At 50.3% G+C, this 21,899-nt stretch overlaps 1 protein-coding gene across 1 annotated transcript; it reads right to left on the bottom strand.

The window, feature by feature from the left end:
- Positions 1-1,330: 1,330 nt before the first annotated feature.
- TGME49_306230 (hypothetical protein) lies at positions 1,331-19,060 on the bottom strand. The gene is made up of 16 exons (XM_018782472.1): positions 17,451-19,060; positions 16,821-16,958; positions 15,715-16,161; positions 14,222-14,302; positions 13,664-13,714; positions 13,008-13,142; positions 11,850-12,254; positions 11,217-11,297; positions 10,458-10,517; positions 9,674-9,859; positions 8,379-8,612; positions 6,705-6,812; positions 6,075-6,155; positions 4,868-5,380; positions 3,181-3,267; positions 1,331-2,620 (listed from the first exon to the last, which is right to left on the bottom strand). The coding sequence occupies exons 1-16, from the start codon at positions 18,247-18,249 to the stop codon at positions 2,586-2,588; spliced, it is 3,441 nt and encodes a 1,146-aa protein (XP_018636162.1). The 5' UTR covers positions 18,250-19,060; the 3' UTR covers positions 1,331-2,585.
- Between the last annotated feature and the right edge of the window lie 2,839 nt (positions 19,061-21,899).

Here is a 21,899-nt window from a genome sequence, read left to right as displayed (position 1 = left end):
CGAAAATCTTCCCAGAGAAGTTATAAAAACGACTCTAGATCACATGTACGGTCGGAGACACCGCGACGCTTTCGTTAGCTGGAAGAGCTCGACTGTATGAAGTGACAGCAGAGTCTGATTTGGTAGACGCAAGAATTTCCTCCGTCTCCGCGTTGCAGCAGCGTGATAATCCACCTCGCATACTCTGTGGAGCAGTGCTACCCATAGCAGCTAATTGTTCACACATTTCTCGTCAGTCTACAAGTAGGCAATATTTGCCACGCGACCGCCGCGTTGCGTAGTCCAAGGGAGCACCACACCACCCATCCACGCATCCATGTCTGCTGCTCAGCTCTGAGATAAACAAGGATACAATCAGTGTTGTTCGGCTGCAATTCTGGCCATTCATCAGTATCTGGCGGTCGGTGCCATGTTGCATAATGGTGAGGAGCCACTAAACGAATCTCTATTAGTGTCTCGCTATTACCTCAGCTTGTGCTCCGAAGGGGTAAGTGGTTACCTTCTGTCAAGTGGGGCCTTTTCACTGCCTCACTCAAACTCGAAAGACGACATATCGATGCCTATTTCTCAGCGACGCTGACGAAACCATGACAAGAACAAGATAGTTTTGTCTTACACAGAACCAAGCGTGACACGAATGAAGCATGCTTGTCGGTCGACATCACCGAATGTTGACGTAGGGGCTGCAGGGACAATATATGGCACGACATTAGACAGTTTGACAGAAATGGGCAACCAGTTAGCGGAACTATGTACTCGGAGGACCCTTCGATTCTGGAGCTAAGTGAAATTCTTATGTTTGAGCAACCCCGAAGTTACACCTGAAGGCAGAAAGAGCCGACGGGGCCAAAGTGTCCACAGCTTTCTTGATGTAATATCAATATGCGTGCGCGTTCTGGTTTCGAGCGTCGACCTGTGTTTTTTTTAATCTCACTCCGTAGCGTATGCCTGCCCACTCGGAGTTGCGAAAGCCGCACATAACACACTTGGCGAGTGTCTGCGTTGGGTACATTCCCAATTGCACCGAACAAAAGGCTATGCAGATGATACTCCGTTATTTTGCTGTTTCCTTCATAAACCCCGACAAGTGTGCCGCGGAAACGTGAAAGTGTTCAGCGGAATACTCGGGCTGAGCCACTCTCTCAGCAGGTATCTCTTCAAGGGCGAAGTATATTGAAAACGAACTCACCATAAAACCTGCGGAGGTACAAACGCTCTGAGGGTTCTACGTACCGGCTTTCTACAAGTTCGCCAACAGCACCTGCGGTGAGCGGCTCTACTATGCATCTCAGCTTTGCTAGACATTCGAGGGATGCCAGAGTGCTACTTGTCGCCAACAACTAGACCGGCCGAAACATGTAATCTGTCCAGAACCAGAGGTTGCGTCGCCACCACTTTTAGAGGCACCGAATGTGAGCCACGACTGTGAAAAACAAGACTGCCTGTCACACAGTTGACGAGACACGGCATTCTGAAGTCACAGCTCTCCAGATCATACAACAAATATTCACCTCACTCTACGTCGGCATTCTTGTGGCTCACCCATTCGCAGAGAACCTGTACTGGGCAACATCAACCCTGATGACGTGTACAGAGGCAAAAAGGGCAATAGATAAATTCACGTCATCGGGAAACATCACTGGCATTCACCGAAGAACAGCGTTAGCGTAGATGACTCACTGAGTCGCTCGCCTATAAGCCACTTCTTCAGCGTTCGCGCAGAGGCCGAGCAGCAGTGTCGTCGCCAGTGTACTGGCGTGACGTGATCAACGTGTTATTTGTGGTAATGAAACAGAGTAATCGCAGACTGAAAATCCGGATACGTTAGCAGACTACCTCTGACTTCGAATCTATCCCAGTGGAGATTCGTCCGCCCTGTGATACATGGGCTGCCATGTACGACCGTCACAACTCACAGATTCTTCATATTGTTGCCAGCATCTTTGCTGTTGTTGTTTTCAGACATTCCCTCGGCACAACAGAAGAGTTATCTGAATTGGTTGTGGACACAGCTCAATGCGCTAGGTGACTCATGTGGCTCGCAGCGAAACGCGTTTACCTGCCTCTCCATATAAAGAGATATATACACGCATAATTAGATGGTTTTATCTCTTGCAACGAGAAGGCAATCAGAATGATGCCGTGTTAACGGCAGTGCTAGCAGGGCGTCGAGCGTCTCGAGTCTGCTTGTGAAACGACCAGCGACGAGGAATAAAGCGAGAGCTAACTGAAGGATGAACCAGACCGACTAAAGGCAACGAGACACTCAAGACCCCCATGGGGCTGCGCCGAAGAACGGAACATCCAGGAACCTGACAATCACGGTGGTCTATACTACAGACGTGAGGCTCCGGTCTCTACGCTTTCCCTGTCTTCTTCCTAATTCCATCTCACACCTTGACCGTGTCCCTTCCATCCCAGACTCTCTAACAACAACCAACCGAGACGGATCAGTTCATAGTGTTGCGGAGTGAAGAAAGCCTTAGAGTCAGTAGGCGCGCAGTTCAAGCTTCACGGGACGTGTGGGCCCACACAGGTTCACCCAAAATCTGCCGCATGGTGCTTCGCTCCTTCTGGCCTCATCCTCATGCATTCTCGCTTTCAGGATCTTCATCACCACCTGCAGTTTTATCCAGGAAACAGTAGGGATACAAACTAGCGAGGTGGGCAGGAGAAAAGTCCGAAACACCAAGGAAGGGATACGTTCGCCGAATGATCAGAGTGTCGAAGGGGGAAGCATGCGGAGGAGCTAACAATACCGAAAGAGGGGTGCGCGGGAGCGAGATGTAACTGCCAACATCCACTCACCACGAGAACACCGATGATGGCAGATGAAGGCCAAACTGATACCAAACACGTAGAAAACAGAAAATCCACAACAAGCAGAGACGGGACAAACGCTCCAGGAGATTAACAAGGAAACGACGAGAACGAAATTACGCAGTGACGAGCCACGACATAGAGGGACGATTGATGGCAACAAACACTGAACTGTGTAGCTACAGAGTTCTAGACAAAAGGCTGACAGCAGGCTGAATCGAGGCATCGTGATCAGCAACACGCGGTGCACCTGTGGACAACTAGAAACGCAGTCACAATCATGCACGCAGCGTATCCGTCATGTTTTGAGTTTCACTCGAATTCATCTATCACAGCTAGTTTTTCGGCAATCTCTCTGACCTTCATTTTCGTGATCGTCGAGCATCGACAAAATCTCCTCTGGAAACCAGCCTTCGATTGAAAGTTCGGCATCATCCGATGCCCCTGCTGGAGATAAACACAGGTGGCAATCACAATGTAGTCGAAAAAGTAACACAAACTAACAAAGTTACATCTTTGAAATACGCGTTCAGTCGGTAAGCAATGAGCATACGAACAACACAAGCCGGCCGGACCGGCCACGCAGACACGCAAGGAGGTCGATCAAAAGGTGCGAACGTGGATATGCAACTCCACAAAAAGCAACGGAACCACAAGTACCGAAAACATTTGAGAAGCACACAGTGAGGTGCGTGTGAAGAAGCTGGAAAATGACGGAGCTTCCTCTCATGGGTTGCTGTCTAACTCAGCAGACAACCGACAGACGTATGTATTGGTGAGTCCGCGACTAGGAAAAGCTGAGTGGAACACATACATGAGACGCGATCTCAGATGCCTGATCGTAGAACCACAGAAACACAAGTACCAAATGAAAACAAGCTTACGTACCTACATACATGCAAGCACTATTTCTCTATATGATGGTGGAAGAAATAAAGGAGGAAATGTGGGGGATAGAAATAATATAGCATGCGCCACGCGTGCTCGAGAACTGGGTAAGATCAAGGATAGGTAGACCTAAAGAACGGATAGGATCAAGGGCATCTACGCATGCGCGATGACGCATACGCACAGGGATGGACACAAAAGCGCCCGAAGGCATGAACCTGTCAATATAGTTGAATACACAAGGGTTGTTGGAATACTCATGTCAGTGGATGCACCGAGGATTTCGACAACAAATAGATTCTTCGATAGTGTCAGAATCACGTGCACATAAGCTCGGAGATAGGCAGATTCTCGTTTCATTCGAGTGATTGAGCATCATGTAAATCGAATCGCCACCGCCGCTGGAACATCACCTAGCCCTCCGCGCGCAAATGGGTAGCAGGAACGTTAAGAGGAAACAGACACAACGGTATTGATTTGAAGATGGAGCTTCGTCATCTGCATCTGCAGTCCACCTCGTAACAGTTTTTCTCGAGAAAAACACACCCAGACCACAATGTAGAGTAAACATAGTTCCCTAGCATGTCGGCGTCCAACACATTTACCTGGCGGGAGATTGTGGGAGCGCCCCGCCAAGCAAACACACAGACATGGCTGCAAAACTGTACAGGAAAGTGGCGGATTGACAGGCTCAACGGTAACAGGAGGACAACGCATATAAGCCCCTATGACATGGGTGTTGTATCACTTGGAGATTCTCGATGACGCTCTGATGCACAGCTCCGACGGAAATAAAAGTACGTGCGTAAAATACCGCACTGGGGTACACGCCGAGCTCCTCCACGGTGCAGATTTTGATGGGCCCAGATGGCTAGAAGTCCCACGGAGAAGATGAATGGTGTAACGTTTTGAACAAGTAGGCGGACTCTGTCCTTGGACCTTGATGCACCCGATGAAAGTTCAAACAACACCGACATTCATTTTCACATGAAAAGGATATGAAGCAGGCACGACTCGCCAATGAAACTAGCAAACGCATGCGACGAAATTAATTATGCACGGGTGACATTCAGAAAGCAGTGCGTATCCATCAGAAGTCTGTCTTACATAAACATATTTGTTGTGCGTGACACATGCTCATCTGTCGCTGAGAACTCACCATCGTATGCACCAGCGCCGTCTTCGTCCATAGCCAGCAATGCCTCAAGAATCAAGTCCTCTGAAATGTCGAAATGTTCTTCGGCACTCGCTGCGTCACCATCATGCTCGTCGACGTGCATTGCTGTGTCACGTTCACCGCCACTGGGGCTTACGCTTGTCTCCTTCACATCTTCTTTCTCCTCTTTATCTAGTTGAACTGATTTGCATGGTGCGGAATCTTGCTGGCTTGTCGACTGCGAAGCCGGATCTGCAGTGCCCGACCCAAGGACTCCCGTGTGATGCATCAGCAACGACGCTGCATCCTCGTTGTCATCAACATATCCTTCCGGGAGGCGTCCGTCTTCACGTTCTGCGTCCAGTCCGCCGCCTCCAGTGTCGCTTGGGAGAGACGGACTCGTCAACTGGGATCTTGGGCTTCCAGGTGACGTGGACATCCTTGCTGCTTGTACATGTTCAGTATCACTTGTGATGGAACTCTCCATATCATCTGCCACATCAGCAGGCGTGCCATCTGAAACACCGGAGGCGGCAGGTGGCAAGAGCGAGATACAACTTGAAGACGTGAGACAAAACCTTCAGGAACACTTTGACGTCTCTTCCCTTCCTCACCGATCATCTGCGAGGCGCTCGCTACGCACTTCAGCGGCTGCTGCCATCTTGTAGCCTAACGTAGTCTCTCATCAACAACTTCTGTAACCCGGAAGTGTTAACGGTGTTAAGCGTGATGCATTCAGCGGACTTTGCACTCGTCCCGTGACCCCGAACCACGATGTACGATAATAAATTGCAGACATCTCCTGTTCGTTTCAGCTGACTCCAGGCTTCCATGGCTCTATGAATGATCTACGGGATGTGTTGCTTCTGATTCTGTTTGTGGAAGCTGCGATGCTCTGCGTCGGGTGGGGCTCGTCCCATGTACTGGTCGCCTGCCATCATCAGCTCATCGCCTGCCGGCTACTGTACCGAATCTCAGGACGCCTTTGTCCGGGAACGGGCAGAGGGGATGGGACTGGGAGCAGCGGCGAACGACGAAAACTCAAGAATTCAACAGATTCAACAGATGTCGAAGTATGCAAGATTCTGACAATGACTGTCAGACTCCACGGAAGTTGGAACGTGAAGTCGGCCGCTGAGGAAAATGCTTGCGCAGACTATGGTGGCACGGAAGTAAATGACGAACTCTGCACTATGTGTGCCTGGCTTACCGTCGTCGGTTCCGACTAGAGTCTGCTCGTGAACTTGTGCCGCTTCTTGTAAGCTTGTTTCCGCGTGCTCTGCAACTCCTTCTATAAACACAATTGAAACGCAACGGAGGGCAGAGAGCAAGCGATTCATCAAAAACCCACCGAACAGGTAAGTGCACGCACATATGCACTTCAACACAGAATGGCCACACTTGCAGAGGAGGCGTACAGCTCAAGTCGTGTGACTTAGAACAAACAATCATACTTTTGCTGAACACGAGAGCATTGGTGATAGCAAGTGACGATCAACGCGAAAGCGAGAAATGTCAAAAAGACGGTCACACAAGTCAGCAGTACTGTGATGCAAGCTACTGTAGAACACATACAGAGTCGACGACGCCAGATGTGTGCGCAGGAACGAAGTAAGGCCCAGATAACACACAGAGGAGCGGCACATCGATATCGATGGATACTGAATAACAGAGAAGAGCCCGGCATTGGGACAGCTGATGGAATGGAGACTGGGAACAAGACGTGTACCATTCGTCACAATTTCGAATATGAAAACCATGGACACAAGTCAACAGCAGTGAGTGTGGCAGCGCATGCACCAGATTCGGCCACGGAAGCATCATTTTGCGTCTGACTCACCTGCATAGCCTTGGGCTTCAAACATCCCGAAGAGCTCATCGAAGAGGTTAGCGCCATCGGGCACGGGAGAACCAGGAAGCGTCACGGTTGTCTGGGACGCTGCCAACCCTGGACAAATATGAGATAGGATGGCGGGACGGAATGAAAGACACTCACGGACAAACAGGAACAATAAAACTCTGATCGGGATGGCAAGCACTCGGCCCAGCCGAGGGACCGTTAGGGCAACACGGAAGGATGGTCGAAAGAACATATCGAACCTGGACACACAGCTTTCATCACAAAAAACTTGGAAAGAAGAATTCTCGGATGCAAAGCGGGACACAAGGAGAATGGAGGGGCGCTGGTGAAATGAGGGGTGATATTTTGCTTCCCCATATCTTCCTCAAGTCTGTCAAACCGATCATTATCCGTATTCTCGAGTACGTTGAGTGAACCAGAGCAATGCTGACGAATTCACACATCAAAACAATGTGAATGACGTCTACACAGGGAAAATCAAGTTTTGGTCGATGCATTTACAGAAGCCGAGACGGAGATGCCTGACACTGAAAGGCAGTGTAGATGGCTGTTGTTTCTTTTTGCACATGAATGTGGTGATGCAAAGCAGAATAGACTTGCGGAAACGCATGGGTCGAGATATCGCGGATAAGCCCGCGGACTCCTTCGTTGTATGGCATCGCTAAATACAGTGTTACATACAAAAGAAGAGTGCCCGAATTCGGAGGCCCACATCGAGGGATGTAGTCTCGAACAGTATCACATGCAAACCCCCACACAAATAAAAATAATTATATTCATGATGCAGGCCACACAGGGCGTTTTCAGCACGACCGTCACAGTGGTAGTTAGATCTTCACTCGTATATACCGAGCGTGCGTAAATCTGTAGCAGCAAGCTACACTAGACACACGCTCAGACAGACGTATCCAGGAAAACGCTGGAACATTCAACATGTAAACGGCTGGTCCAACCAGTACTGTCCACTTCTCATGAAAAAAAAGCCGCACGCGACAAAGAAAGATGTTCATTACCCATAATTTCGTAGCCTACTGAAATCACACACTTAGGGAATGGGAGGTCGCAGGTGCACACCACCATAAACGCAATAATAGGCTGCAGTATTGGAAGACAGTGACGGATGATTGAAGAATGGTGACTACGAGGCAATCAATATGGGCCCCTGTTACGAGGGTACCGTACCGAATGCATACAAGCGATGATGCTTCGATGAACAATCCCACATTTCGAGTGCCAGGGACATCCGGATGTAGACGGACACACTGTTGTACATGGCTGACTACGGTGGCGTGTGTATGTGGTAGACTACACCATATTTCAAAAGGCGCTGCAGGCAGTGATGAATTCTGTCGAGCCACATCTTTAGTTGAAGCGACGGCTTCCTCGCGGGTACAGCTAATCGAACTCGAAGAGTCCAAGGCATCCATTGTTAAACTTGGTAGCCAGACAGTGAGAAAAACAGAGAGCGCTCCACAGAAAAGGGACAGTAACTGGAACTGAACCACGCATGATACGCATTTCAAACGTATGTCAGCCACGAGCAAAAATCACCCGCATATGCCAGTCTTTTCCGAAATAGAGTCTGACCGTCCGATGCATGTGTCACTGATGCCTGTTCAATTTGTCGTCTCACATCTGCCGGCTGCAACTCACCAAGTGGTTCAGCAGTGTCTTCGTCGGCAGAATCCGCCGACACAGGCATCCAGTCTCCTGGAAACTCTATGTATCCATCATCATCCTCCAGGTTCGCTTCCGCCTCGAGTAAGTCCATTGCGGCGGCGCTTTCGGTGTGACTGGCCGGTGTGCCGGTGTCTTTCTTTTCGCTCACTACGGCCGTATCTATTCGAGCTTTTTTGCGTGGTTCCTCGCCAAGCTGCTTGTCCAAACCTGAAACGAGACAACAAATCGACATGCCAGAGACGCCTGATGGTTGTGACTGGGATCCTTCTTCGTTCCGGGAATCGCCGCCATATCCTGCCACGCCCGTGTACCCGTTGCCTGACCTTCCCGCATCATCTCAACTGCCGCTGTCGAACAGAAGAGATTAATCTGGGTGTTGCGACCTGTAATGTCAGCTGGCCCATGGGTACCTTCTTGTGCTTGCGTATCCTCATCTGCTGAGAGTCTCTGGAACACTACGCCCACCAGTTGAAGGGCCCCCTGAGATAAGCAGGCGATGGCGACGGAAACGTCAATGTGGCGAAGCACAGCAAATTTATCCAACGCACAAACACACCAACAGGACTGTACGAGATCCCACGCTTGCTCTGCGTCCCGCTCGCCACTCCTTCTCCATGGCCTCTTGTCACCACCCATTGTCTGCTGACGTAGATGTGCCCACACGATCTGCAGGTCAACACTGTCCATCGTCGCATCGACTTCAGCCCCTGAAGCACGGCGCTCCGCGCTGGTCGCGCTCGCCAGCCGTCGTCCCAGACCCTCGTGCACGTTTGAGACGCGACGCCATGTCCGTTGCCGTTTCCGGACAGCGCGTCACAGATCTAGGAAGCTACGGTGTGTCGTGTGTAGTTCCTGCTTCTTTCTAACATTCTGATCGCAACACTGTAATATTGGTCGTTCGTCGACTTGATGTGGTTGTAGTTTCGACCTCTCTTTGGTATGGCAGAATGAAGTTCGTGTTTGTGACCGGAAGGAAAAACGAAGGAGCTACCGGATTCGTCTGCGAAGCAACCGAAGCGAAGAAGTTCCAACACCCCAGTGAAAAAGGAACGCACCCCTACGCTGACCGTCGGATGTTAGTAAGCTACATAAGTACAGCAACACGAGAGGCAGTGCTCGAGCAGAACAGAATCAGGCAATAACTCCTTTGATGGCAAGGAGTTTCCTAGAGATGAACGAGACTTCCAGTCACTTGACAGATATAAACACAAACGAGTCAAACCGTATATTAAACTAACCAAGCAATGCAGCGTGTCCACCGCGCCTACCATCGTGCGTTCCGACCGAATCACCGTCTTCGACCTCTTCTTCACGAGCTTCTCGTACAGGTCGTCTTCGTTTGAGCATTTGGATCAGCGTACTTCCTTCTGGGGGCGTAAGTGCCTTCTCGCTTTGCTCGGCGGTGCTCCCCTGGCCCGGTACCTCTGATGTGTCCTTGCTGTCTTCCCGTCCATCTGGGAAATACGTAATCACGACATGCAACCTGGATCACCACCAGTTTAGAGGTGCGAATGCAGGAAACTGGAACGAGAGTACAGGAAAAGATACATGTGAACAACAATCCAAAGGGCACTCTGTATGCGAAAGACGGGACAGAACCTCGGTAATGTCCAAGACGAACTGACACACGAGACTGAATCATGGCGACCCTCAACTGAGAAGGCAAGCAGGAACACCGACGAATTCGAGGACACAAAATAAAACGAGATGAGAGCAACAGTGGCTGCAGATAGCGATGTCCCCAGCCGAGCTTGTGGTCCCGTCGTGCACAATTAATACTGCCAACTCGCAATTTCAAGCTTCTGTGTGTGACTGCGTTTTCTTCTATGCTTCTCCCCTGGGCTCTATTCATGCCGCCGCACTTCCCCCCGCTAATGTACTGTTTGTACACATGGTTGTGCTTTCAGTGAATTTGCTACAGAGAGTCGCATAAGGGGGTTAAGTCAAAAGACGACAGAAAATCCTAAACACCACAGCCTGCTCAACTGGTTGCTGCTGACAGAAGGCGCAAACCGATCCAAGACATGGTCCAGGAGACCGACACTCACGTACCTTGTTCGTAGTCACGTAAAACAGTCAACAGAGCACTGGTTCCAGTGCTTGCGCGGGACGCTGCAAACAACAGAGGAGGGTGATGCACGAATACTTGACATCAATCTTTGCATATTCGGCATCCCTCGAGTTGGCCCACGGGTTGAAGCTTCGAACGCGGTGAGCAGCCGCCCTGCAGTGCGAACAATCGCCGTCATGACATTCCGAGTTTTTCCTTGAGCCTCGAAACGTGCATGGCACTCTTCAGCGCGCCCGTCACCATTTGCGTGTCCGGCCCTGCTTTTTTCAAGGCGTTTGCTTGTGCTTCGATACTGTGTCCGTCTTCGTTCCCTTGCATGACTGGGTCTGCTGTCTCGTCGCGACATCCGTTCAAGTCCTGCGGCCGCCTCACCGAGCACCTACGTGCCGTCCTGGCTCTTCGGCAGGTTGCTGTCCGCCGCTCCAGTCTCGTGGCACCGCTGTTACACTCCCGTTCGAACTCTGTGTAGTCCAGCAGTTTCATCTCCAGACGCCGCCCTCCGGCGCCTCGCCTTCCCTGTCACCGCCGCCTGCCCGCGAGTTCCAATTGGTCCTGGTCAAATTCTACACATGCCTCATACAGGCTCTGAATGTCGCCCGCCCACAGAGTGTCCCTTATTTCTTCATAGCTCTACGGAGTTGCTGCCGTTTGTACGTTTCCACATCTCTCACTATCACGCCACGGTTTCCAGATTCTCACGCATTAGTGAGTTGCAATCGACAATTACACAACGGACTTACTCCCCTCCAGGATGTTCTCCGCGTGCGACGCGTCCTGCAGCAAGCCGAGAAGGTCCAACTTTCTCACCGCTTCGATAGCATCTGACGCAAAGGCAATGAGGCAGAAAACGGAGAAAAGGTGCGTGGAGCCCCTCTGGCCGCAGTGCAACTGCACGTCTCAACACTCTCCCGTTTTCATGGTATGCTTCCACGCAAGCTCAAATCGCCGTTCAGCAACTCATTTACAGCACGACTTCCGTCCCATGAGTCAGCAATGGACTGCATCCATACGGCCTCAGCTATGCATGACAAGCGCGAACCATTACCTCCTTGCCGAAAGGAAATGCGGTTGCACTAATCGCTTGTCATAACTCCATGCCCAGAGCACAAGACTCATATTTGTTGTGGAGGCGAGAGAAAAACATACCGATAAGGAACGATCTCCGTTTTTGGTATCTCCTTCAGTAAATCCCAGCACAAGTTCGCAATTTTGTGGACTTCTTCTGATACGCGGAGTGAAAAAACGAATCAAAATCGCAAATGGCTGTGCTCTTGCTTGTGTTCACTCCGGCCTCACTTTAATTCCGACAAATGGAAGACATCCCCTTTCCGCTTCGGTATTTCTGAGCGTGATAGTGACATGCTTTCGCTCACCTTGCACCATGTAGGCGAGCACATCTCGTACATCTCCAGCAGCACCACCTTCTGCTGCAAGCTGTTGCCTGAGGTCTAACGTCTTCTCAGAGGCGTGTGTCGCAAGAATCTCTTCCAATCGTCTTATGTCGTGAGGATTTACACCGAAAATTAGCCACGAATTGTTCAGTACTTTCCGCATCCGCTTTTCCGCCCGTAGCCGCTTCGAGGAGTCCGCTACATCAAGCGAGCGAACAATTAATGATTCTGACAAAAGCTGAATCCCGGTAGTCATCGAGCAAAGAAGCCAATTCATCGCCTTGTAATTGCTTTTCAATCGCATGTAGCGACGAGCGTGCCTAATCGCCCGACTCCTCCGGTTGAGTACATGTGTGAGGAATGAGTTCAAGAAGTCGGGGGAGAGATCTGATACAGAAGCGACATCAAACCCACAGAGTAACATAGTCACAATCAATAGGTGAATGAAACGTGTATCTCCCTAACCTAACAGCAGTGAATCGCACACTTCCTTCAAAATACAGGTTTCAGTGAGTTGAGTTATCCTGACAGTCACTACCGCTTCCTGCACGGCCGCCCAGTAGCGTTACACTCGTTTGCGCCTGATACCATTGCACACTAGCGCCAGCATATACTCTCCGCTTATTCACAAGCCGTCGGGCATCATGGAATCTCGGGATACGGCAGCGACCTACGAATTACAAGTAACTGCTTTCGTGGGAACAGTTCAACGTTGTGGCACCGTTCGACACACGTTCTGTCAGGTTGCCACAGCGATAGCTATTTACACGCGCAAATATGCACGAACCGTCCCTAAACTTGCACGGCCTGTTGATGCACATGTGTAATCGTGTGTGTACGTTTGAATGAATATGTAACCTCCTTCGTGAGCCGATAGATATTCAGACCATGTATATACAGAGAGAGGCTTCCATATTCGAAAGTGGGTGTATTCGTCTTTGAGTGTTCAGATGTGTATCCGCTGAAACGGATAAACGTATGCACCTTGGGAAGTCGGAAACAGCGACTGTACGCGGCAATCCGTGAATACTAATAGTGCAATGTCATTCAATTAAACGTCTCTCACGGATGGGTATTTAGTTGTCCTATTTCAGGAAAGTCGTCGAACTTGGTGAAACACGCAGAAAGTGAGGAACTGACCTGAAATTTGGATAACGTCTGAAAATAAGGGCGTTACAGGGTTGTTGATACTTTCTTGAGGGGGGGAAGAACTACCGCCGCCCTTCGACAGAATCGTGAAAAGCTCTAGAGGAAACCGCGATGCAAACTTGGATTCTGAGTACAGCATATCCAACAATACCACATGGAATCAAACATGCAGCTCTCTGGCCCGTGTACATCCTGGTGCATCGCTGAGGCTCAGAAGGATGTACGGTAAGACTGCGACAACGCGCGGAGGAGGTCGCATGATCTTTCAAAATTGTCTTCAGCATGCGTGTACGTTCCGGTGCACCTGAACAGGTTCACTGACACCCTACCGGATCGGAACGGTCACGCGAACACCCGGCGCTGCCTTGAGGTGTCACTGTCTAGCGAGAACATGGCAGAAACGCATGCCGAATCGTCCTGCTTGCCGTGACATCCGCAGCTGGTCCATGCATCAGTGGAGACAGCATGTGCACACCTCTGTTAATATCTCACGACAGCGTCCGCACCTCACAGCCAAGAACGGGTTCGTTTCGGAATGTAATATGTATATCTATATCTGCACAGTGGTCGTTCGTCACGTATCCTGATAGATTTTCGCGAATCTAGCAAGTTACATCAACTTCTTCCTCCAGCTGAAGCCTCCTTACCCGTTGCGTCTGCTGCTATAATCAATTTCAGTTGAGACGTCTCAGGTAGGCCTGCAATGCAGAGGAACAGAAAAGGCACCATGGAGAAAAGTAGTGAAATGCCAAAGGATGGAGCAAGAGTGGCTCAAAGCTGGTAACGTGGCACTCTCTCTTTTTGAGTTGTGCCCCATATTTTAGCCAAGTCAAGCTAAGCAGGACAGCTACTCAGACAAAGAAGTGCAACAGTCGAATGCCCGAGGCATAATCGAAATAGTCAGACACAGGAATGTAGGACAAAATGTGGATGGAACACAGTAATAACTAAACAACCGACTACAACCTCGCAAACAAATAGCGTCGTCAATGCGAGTTGATGTAAAACAACAAAACGACCATTCACGGCGACAGATAATGCTGCTCGATAACAGTGGCAGCTAGAAAAAGAACTTTAGTGCGGGGATAGCCCTGCAAGAGAAACGCATGAGGACAGGGTCGCAATGACGCATTTCTCTCACGATTGACAACGCATGTGGTCTTAACCATTCCCTGTACATGTAAGCGTCTGTATCTACCGCTTACCTTGGCTAATGTCTGGCCGTCGCTTGAGGAGGGCGGCCCAGTCACCGACGGGTCGCCGTCCCGACAGTCTCAGAGCGAGTTCTGACAGTCATACACGAACCGTATACGAAAGATAAAATATGTATATGCAGACCAAAGGAACCAGATGATGGCACCAACCAATATCTGGTATTACAAGCATGCGCATTCGATGTAGAGCCGGGAATCTGACACGGTTTTAGCTCACCACACAGAAACTATGCTTCTACTCTTTCGCCCACGTACGACTGTCCACGGTCGCTGTGGTTTTTCCCTCAAGTAGGCTTCCTGATTCAATGCAAGGAGCATGAAAGGGATCAATACACCAGGTTGGTATGTTGCGGAGTGACCAGCACCAACGTGGGCCACTTCTTGTCACGCGCACCAATATGTGGATGCGATTTTCGCACCGCTCACTTCTGGATACACATTTCAACCCTGACAACGCAAGTGCATCCTTACGGTCCCTTCCCATATCGATGAATGACCGTGGCGCAGTTGCAGAGTCAGAATTAGGTTCACACCTTGTGAGGAACAACTCCGACATAATGTGAAAATGCAAAAAAAAAGCCTATAGTGCCAGTAGAAATCTTTGGTCAAGCTGGAATCCTCAAACCACAAAATTCTCACATAGACATGTGTGAATTATTAATTGCCAAGAGCGTCTGAAGAACATTAAGGGGGCGTGTACATGGGAAGTGCCCAGGGGCAGACGGATGCACACCAAAGTTGTTCATGCACGGATATCTATGGAGTAGATAGGATTCAGCACACGTGCATAGTTTCGCACAGGAATTGCATGAGACAGGTGCATACAAACAGCACCTGCTCCGGCGAATTCAAATAACGACCAGTAAGGCGGCACGTGGATACATGCTACAACTGAGTGACTGTGTTGATGCAAGAGAGCACAAAAGTGAATGACGGTGGGGCATACGAAGCTCAACAGGTAATCAATTCGAATGCAACAAAAAACACAGGCAAGCGTACAAGGAACCACCGGTCATCGGTCATCACCCACCGAAGTCGAGTGTGGCAGACAACCACAAGGACAGATAATCAAGCAGCTAGTACGGAGAGAGATAAAGTGCACGTGACGCCACACAGCAGCGTGCGCAAAAGGAAACGTGAGAGTTCTCGACAGGAGAAACTACAGAAAGGCACGACAGCATGTCAGGGCGTTACGGCTGGCAGCTGCCTTATACTGATGAGCGGCAACCGAAACCTATACGGAGTGGCTTGCGACAGACAGAGTCGGACATATTTGTGAGCTGAGATCCGACGTATTCCACATCTTATATTAACACAGTCAGATCGAGTAATGAGCCGATATCCACGGTGAGGGTCCAAGGAATACGTTCCGTACGCTGTGAGGCTGGCTTTCTCCGCATAGTCATGAACCTGCCTTTCCCATGAATCCCGGCACCCCAGGCGGCCCAGTCCGATCACCACCGCAGTTTCAAACACTTCCTTACCAGAAGCATGATTCATCAATCGTTGATGGTATGCGTTTGTTACTTCGAAATCAGTCACTCTGAATCTGTTGATTTGTCGAGGCAATCCATGGACTCCCCTGGACGCCGCGAAGGCCGTGAAAAAAAGCTCTGATTGAAGAGCGTCCACGCAAGACTTAATTTCTTCTCCAAAGAACTTCAAAAGTGTTCCTCGAACAAACTCCTCAAGAGCAGCTGCATCCTTTGCGACTGCCGTTTCGAGGCCGGCTGCGGAACATGGCGGCAGTACTTTTCGCACCGCTTTGAACTGGCGAGCGGTATACACGGCCGCCGCGAGCTTGCGTAACATTGTATTCACTTTCGGCGCCGAAACTGCCCTTCTTGTGTTCCAGAACCGACTCAATGCATCATTCGACAACCGCTGAAAAAGCTTTGAGTAAAACTTATAAAAGTCGACGAGGTGGTCGGCTGAGATGAAGCAGAGGCAACAAAGTAGTCAAACTCGCGCAAAATATGATACAAACGTTGTGCTAAGGATATCTTCATCAAATGGCGGAAATCGCCTAGGTAGCTGGTCAGGGCATGACTCAGCGCGGCCTTCCCCAATGCCATTCAACCGGATCGGAACACCACTTCATGGGAGGACCTGTGCCTGCAGAAAAGTTAGTGTCATGCAGTAAAACGGGGTTGCAAACATAATCGAAAAGATTATCAAGGCAAAAGACACACCCTGACGGCAGTAACATACGCAGACGCCGGAACCTTCTAGCACGTACGGGTGCGACAAGTATACACGTGTAAATGAGTCGCCCAATCCACATATTTGCGTCCCTTTATTTTGTCCGAAATTCCCTTGTCTCACGGAGCGCAATGTCAACTTCGCTGGTTCTCTCACTCTGTGTAATGCATCGCATGTTGTCTATCAATCGTTTCTGTTCTCTTTTCCTTTTGTGAACAGACGTTCTAACCGTCACCACAACTTGAGCATCCAGTATCTGCGGTGCACATTCCCACCTTGACCGTGCACCAACACATACAAACGCTTGAGACACCTCCAGCATCTTGTTTCTCCATTGTAGTATCGGACATTCGTAGTTCACTGTGACTTGAAGTGTCTTTCAGCTTACGTGTAGGGATAAGCTCTGGCTCACGGAGGAGGGCATCCATGTCTTCTTCACTGATATTATTGTAATCGCTTTTCTCCAGTTCCGCAGACTGCGTCATTCCTCCTTCGGTCATCATTCGAACTTCCTCGTCGTCCTGTCCTGCAAACACGAAGAAGAAAATCTCACAATCATGCAACGGACTAGCCTGATCGTTGCGTTGACACCTAACCGACTAACGAATACGATGAGCATGCACCCAGGGGGAGTCCATTGGGGTGTACGGGCTCCAACTAGGGGACGCCGGTACAGACAAGTAAAACAGAATTTTGTAGTCTGCAAGAAGCGATCCCGGATAGGAGGTCGACGGACCACCATACCGTTACAGGTATGGCGGGGCCAACATAAAATGGCGTCGATACAGACACGTCGTAAGGCGCAAATGAATGAAAGGAAGAAAAGACTTGCAGGTGGTGAGTAACAAAGACGATGTCAGAAGAGGGATGAAAAATCCATAGAGTACAAGGAAGAGAGAAAAGTGCGTGCGTGCGTCAGCAGTATCTATGTTTCTGGCTCTAACCATGGAATGGATATGCACCGCTCCGGCAAAAAGATCCTGAGGGCAAGGCGTTTTGCAGTTTTTGATCCTCGTACCGTGATGCGGTTCCAGTGTGTCCTCGTCTTGCGCCTCGTCTTCTCCTGTTTCATGCACGGGTTTGCTTCTTCCAGGTCTAGCGCTCGAAGTGCCACCCTTCCCTGTTCCTCCTGTTTCGCTTGTCAACGTGTCTTCACTTCTCCTCTCTCCTTCTTGGCTGCTGTTGCTTTCGCCCACGGATTCGTCTTGTGTCTGACAGATCTCTGGCTCGTTCTGAGGGGAGCCCTTTCTGGGTGTCTCTGCGAGCCTTCGGTGCATCCGCCCCGACAAGAGAGAACTAGCGACTGACGGAAGAGGAAACGAATTATGCGAATGAAAAGAGGAAAAAGAAACTTGTGTGGGCAGCCGCATAGCGGAAATGGAGGAAGGTGAAACAGTCTGTCTGCGAGTGCCGACAACGCAGGCATGGTAAAACAACTTTAGGAAAACTATGCAGGCTGCAACAGCTGTGAGGCTCGAGACTACGAAATGAGAAAAGCGAGAAGGTGAGCTTCTGTTGCGTTTCCAGCGTCCTCGGTCTTTTCTCCGCGTGGTTGATGTCCTAAGAATTGAGTTCGTCTGGGATGATCGTGTTTCTGTCGGATGAGACGACGGCGGAGGAAAGGTGCGAACTGACGGTGTTCGACCCCCCTGATTTTGCGTCACATTTCTCCGGTCACTTTCCCGTGTCGGTCTAGGCGCCACTGTGAGACCGTGTGACGCCGAAGAAGAGTACGGAGCAGCAGCACTGCGAGACGGCGATGGAAGTGAAGCGAGGGGGGGGAACCCCTCTCGGCTCGACGGTGCCCGGGGGTCCATAGTGTTTCACACGCATTCACCATCTACGTAGAATCACTTTGGGTTCGGCACGCAGTCCAGCTTCATTGGTTGGTACAAGGAGCACCGTATGTAGTGGAGGACACCGAAACAATTTGTGCCTCAACGAGTCGCGCTAGCAAGGGAAGCCCGGCCAAGCAGAGACACCGAGGCAGCTGACAACGAAACGTCGCGGATGGAAAATAAGAGGAAGAGAAAGGAACAACGACAAAAGCAAAACACTGAGAAAGAGAGGACGCCACGAAGACGAAGACCCGAACGCAAGCTTGTCTTGGCGGGCAGTGGACAAACGGCGAAGGTGTGGAAGGCGACAAGAGACAGGAGAATTAGTTAGAGTGTTTTGAGGAAGGCCTGTGGGAGCACCGACCCAGCGAGTGAGACCGCTTACAGGCCAACGGGGGATCCAGTCAGTACTGGTTTGTAGGGGAGCGGGGTTCTATGAAAGTAGTTGGGTTAGAACACAAACAACTCGATCAGGAAACGGCGATACAAATGCGTTGCAAGGCGCTGGTCGCTCGCTCCCGACTACCGTACTGTTCCGTGTTGCTTCTTTAGCTCCGTCATCTTGAGACCGCCGCTGTCGCTTTCTCATTAACTCCTTCTTGTCTATGCTGGCGTGGTTTCAATGTCAAGCTTGCCCTGTTTTCCGAACTTGCGAAAGCAGGCCAGCTTGCATCGAGCGTGGCACAGCAGGTCGGCGTGCGGCCCAAGCAGAACGCGCGGAACGAAGACCCACGCTCTTCTCAGCCCCTTAGGGGTGTCAACGCTGAAAGGAAGAATCTCTAGGGGGAAGCCTTGTCCACAGTTGCCTTGTTACTTTTAATCCATCGCAGGCTTTGCGAAAATGGGCGCGGCTGCTGTCGACATGACAAACGGAAGAGGTATTTGACCGTCACAGGGTCTCGACACGCGTTGCCTGTCGGTGTTTCTTGACAGCACTGCATACTCGCGGAGGGGGGACGCAGGGGGAGGAATGGGGTAGCTGTCAGAATGTGAGCGAATGGCAAGCCCGACAATTTCGGCAGACAGCGACGCTTAACAGGCAAAAATCAAGTACCAGCTTGGAGAGTCCAGGGACTGATTCTCGATGCTAGCGCAGATGAATTTGCAAAGGCAAGAATCGTTCCAAGGTGCAGGATGTACATGTGTGAGCCTTCGAGTTGGGCGTCCTGCAGTATTTGTGCGTGTCAGCAAATTCAAGCTATACGTAGACGCTCTGAAAAAGTAGAGGTGCCAACGTGTCCCCAGCGTTAATAGGGACACGCTAGGCCGGTTGCTATGTTATTCCCGTGGTCGCAAGTCGCCTGACCTGCCGATGCCTGTGAGTAGCACCTTCCGGTAGTTCTGAGTCTAAGAAAACATACGACAATCCTGCCGAGTTTCAGGACCGCGCGACTTCCCCATCTCTCACGAGTTGATGAGTGCGCATACGACATCCCATTAGTATGAGGTATGCGTATAAAATATGGCGAATGTGCAGGGGACACGAGAAATCGCTTACGAGTCGAGGCTTGCTTAGCCAGCCTCTCAGCGTCAGTCCCATCGATAATACCTATTTTTAAAGAATACACTCTTACTCCAGCTTATGTGCGTAGGTTTTGAGAGCTCTAGGTGCCGTTGTTGTACAAGGATGCGCAAATGAATTTCCGCAGAGCGCCTGCAGGAGCTGTTCCAACACTGTAACTACTTGAAGGCTGCCAATGAGCCCCCTGTTTCCACCTTACGTGTGTGCCGGAACACGGGTTTCTGCACAACGGCCGAGTTTGCTTCCACTAACTGGCACTGCTCACAAAACACTAGTTCTGGAGGTAGTTTAGGTGGTGTCATGTCGTTCTGGAAAGGATCACTTACGGCTTGGTGACGCTGCAGGCCATGTGGCGCCCGCCGGATGGAATGGAACATGGAAAACTGGTTTTCATACTTCGCTGGATCGTAGCCTGGATAGTAGAATCACTGTGCGTCGAGTTCGCCGGGCTTCCGTGTCCACAAAGAGGCAGAAAAGTATGCTGTCAGCTGGGATTATGTGTGTGCAACGGCAAAATCGGAAAAGATCTATTCTCGGCGTCGGCACTAATTCACTCGCACGGGCCAAGCGAGGATGTAATGTTGTTTGCCTCGCTTGACCCTCGTAGCAGGCCAGTCCTTCCGCGCTCGCACGCGGGTCGACGAAAAGGTCAGGCCTCGTCAGTGCGCCTACGTGATGTGTCATGTTCACAGCCTTCTTCAAGGCAGTGAGGTTGACGTCAGGGAAAAAACGAACGTCCAACCACAATAGGCGAGCCAGTTCCTCACGATACCGCGGCGAACTAGACACAAAAGTCACATATTTTGCCATCATCGTGACCACGACTGCCGACCGGGATCTCTGCTCCTCCTGGGAGGACCATCTCGCTACCCGACAATCTGTGGTATGAGCTCAATGCGCGTAGTGAAGAAAAAGGCGGACCTTCAGGACTCTACAGGGAGACACACAGAACGGTGTCTCGCGGTCGGTTCCATGTTGTAACTGTATACCAACCACAGAGAGCTGTAATTCTCTGAGCTTAAGCATAATTCATTCTCGCGTGGCAGAACGGTGGCACCCTCGGATTTTGCCATCTGCTGCAAGCATAGCAACGCAGATTGCCCCAGCGAGTAGAAGAAATTTTGGAAGACCCAGAGAATGGCCAGTTGGCTGCTTGACCAATCGAATTGGAAGGTAGCCGGTGCTGGGCCGAAGGCGGGAAAAAGACTATATACGGTAACAACAGACCGGCACCACAGCAAAAGAAATACAGAAGACGAGACGGATAGCAGACAACCCAAAGGGAGGTGCAATGGACTAAAGAACAAATCGAAGCTCGAAGGGAAAGAGAAAGCGCAAATGATGAAAATCGGTCGCTGGGCCAGGGTGACAGACGGGGGAATAACAAAGAGGAAAGGCAAACCGACAAGAACCTGTGTGGACAATAAGGAGTCGTGGTGCGGGCCAAAAAGAGGTCCCAGCAGTGAGACTGAAGTCCAGTAAGTACGGAAAAAAAGAGTCACGTAGGGAGAAAAGAATGTACAGATCCGCATTCGAAGAAGTGTGCGAACGAATTGCACTTGTACCGACCTACTTTATCGCACACAAAACCGCTAAGGTACTTAATGAGTTAGCCACCGGTGAATGTGTTGTCAACGTGGTCAAGGCACTTCCCTCTTGGAAGGACACTGATGTATGTAACCTAGGTAAAGACTGCCAGCTTACTTCTCTCCGAGGAGGGTTCAGGTGGAGTAGAGGGAGGAGAGCTACGGGAGCCACTCAGCATCAACAGAGATGTAAAGAGACAATGTCTGCACCGTATGCGAATGCAGTATTTTCAAGAACGAATGCGCGTGCGAGATAATCAGGCACGTATCCCTCCTTCTTCTGAGTCATGTCGCAGAATCATTCACAGTACGCGAAAAAAGAATTCGTGAAAATTGTCTTCTCTCGTGTTCCTTGTTCTGTTTTCTCTCATCTTCTTCGCATCTGATTCCTGGTCATGGGCATCTTTCTCTTCTGTTTCCTCACGAAACTCCTCTGGCTCGCTACAAGAATTAACGAATTACTGGCGCGTTTTTTTCTCGCGCCAATAAAAGGAATATTATCTACCACACGTAGAAAAGAA

The sequence above is a fragment of the Toxoplasma gondii genome, chromosome IX (genome assembly GCF_000006565.2).
Source record: "Toxoplasma gondii ME49 chromosome IX, whole genome shotgun sequence".
NCBI lineage: Eukaryota > Apicomplexa > Conoidasida > Eucoccidiorida > Sarcocystidae > Toxoplasma > Toxoplasma gondii.
The sequence above is the reverse complement of the archived record's forward strand: the minus strand, read 5'-3'. Positions and strand labels throughout refer to the sequence as shown.

Excerpts from the sequence above, each read along its gene's own strand:
- TGME49_306230 (XM_018782472.1), bottom strand. The coding sequence starts at position 18,249 with ATGGACCCCCGGGCACCGTCGAGCCGAGAGGGGTTCCCCCCCCTCGCT. Across the intron at positions 9,860-10,457 it reads TTTACGTGACTACGAACAAG|ATGGACGGGAAGACAGCAAG; the intron begins GTACGTGAGTGT and ends CGTATTTCCCAG. Across the intron at positions 6,156-6,704 it reads TGAAGCCCAAGGCTATGCAG|AAGGAGTTGCAGAGCACGCG; the intron begins GTGAGTCAGACG and ends TTGTGTTTATAG.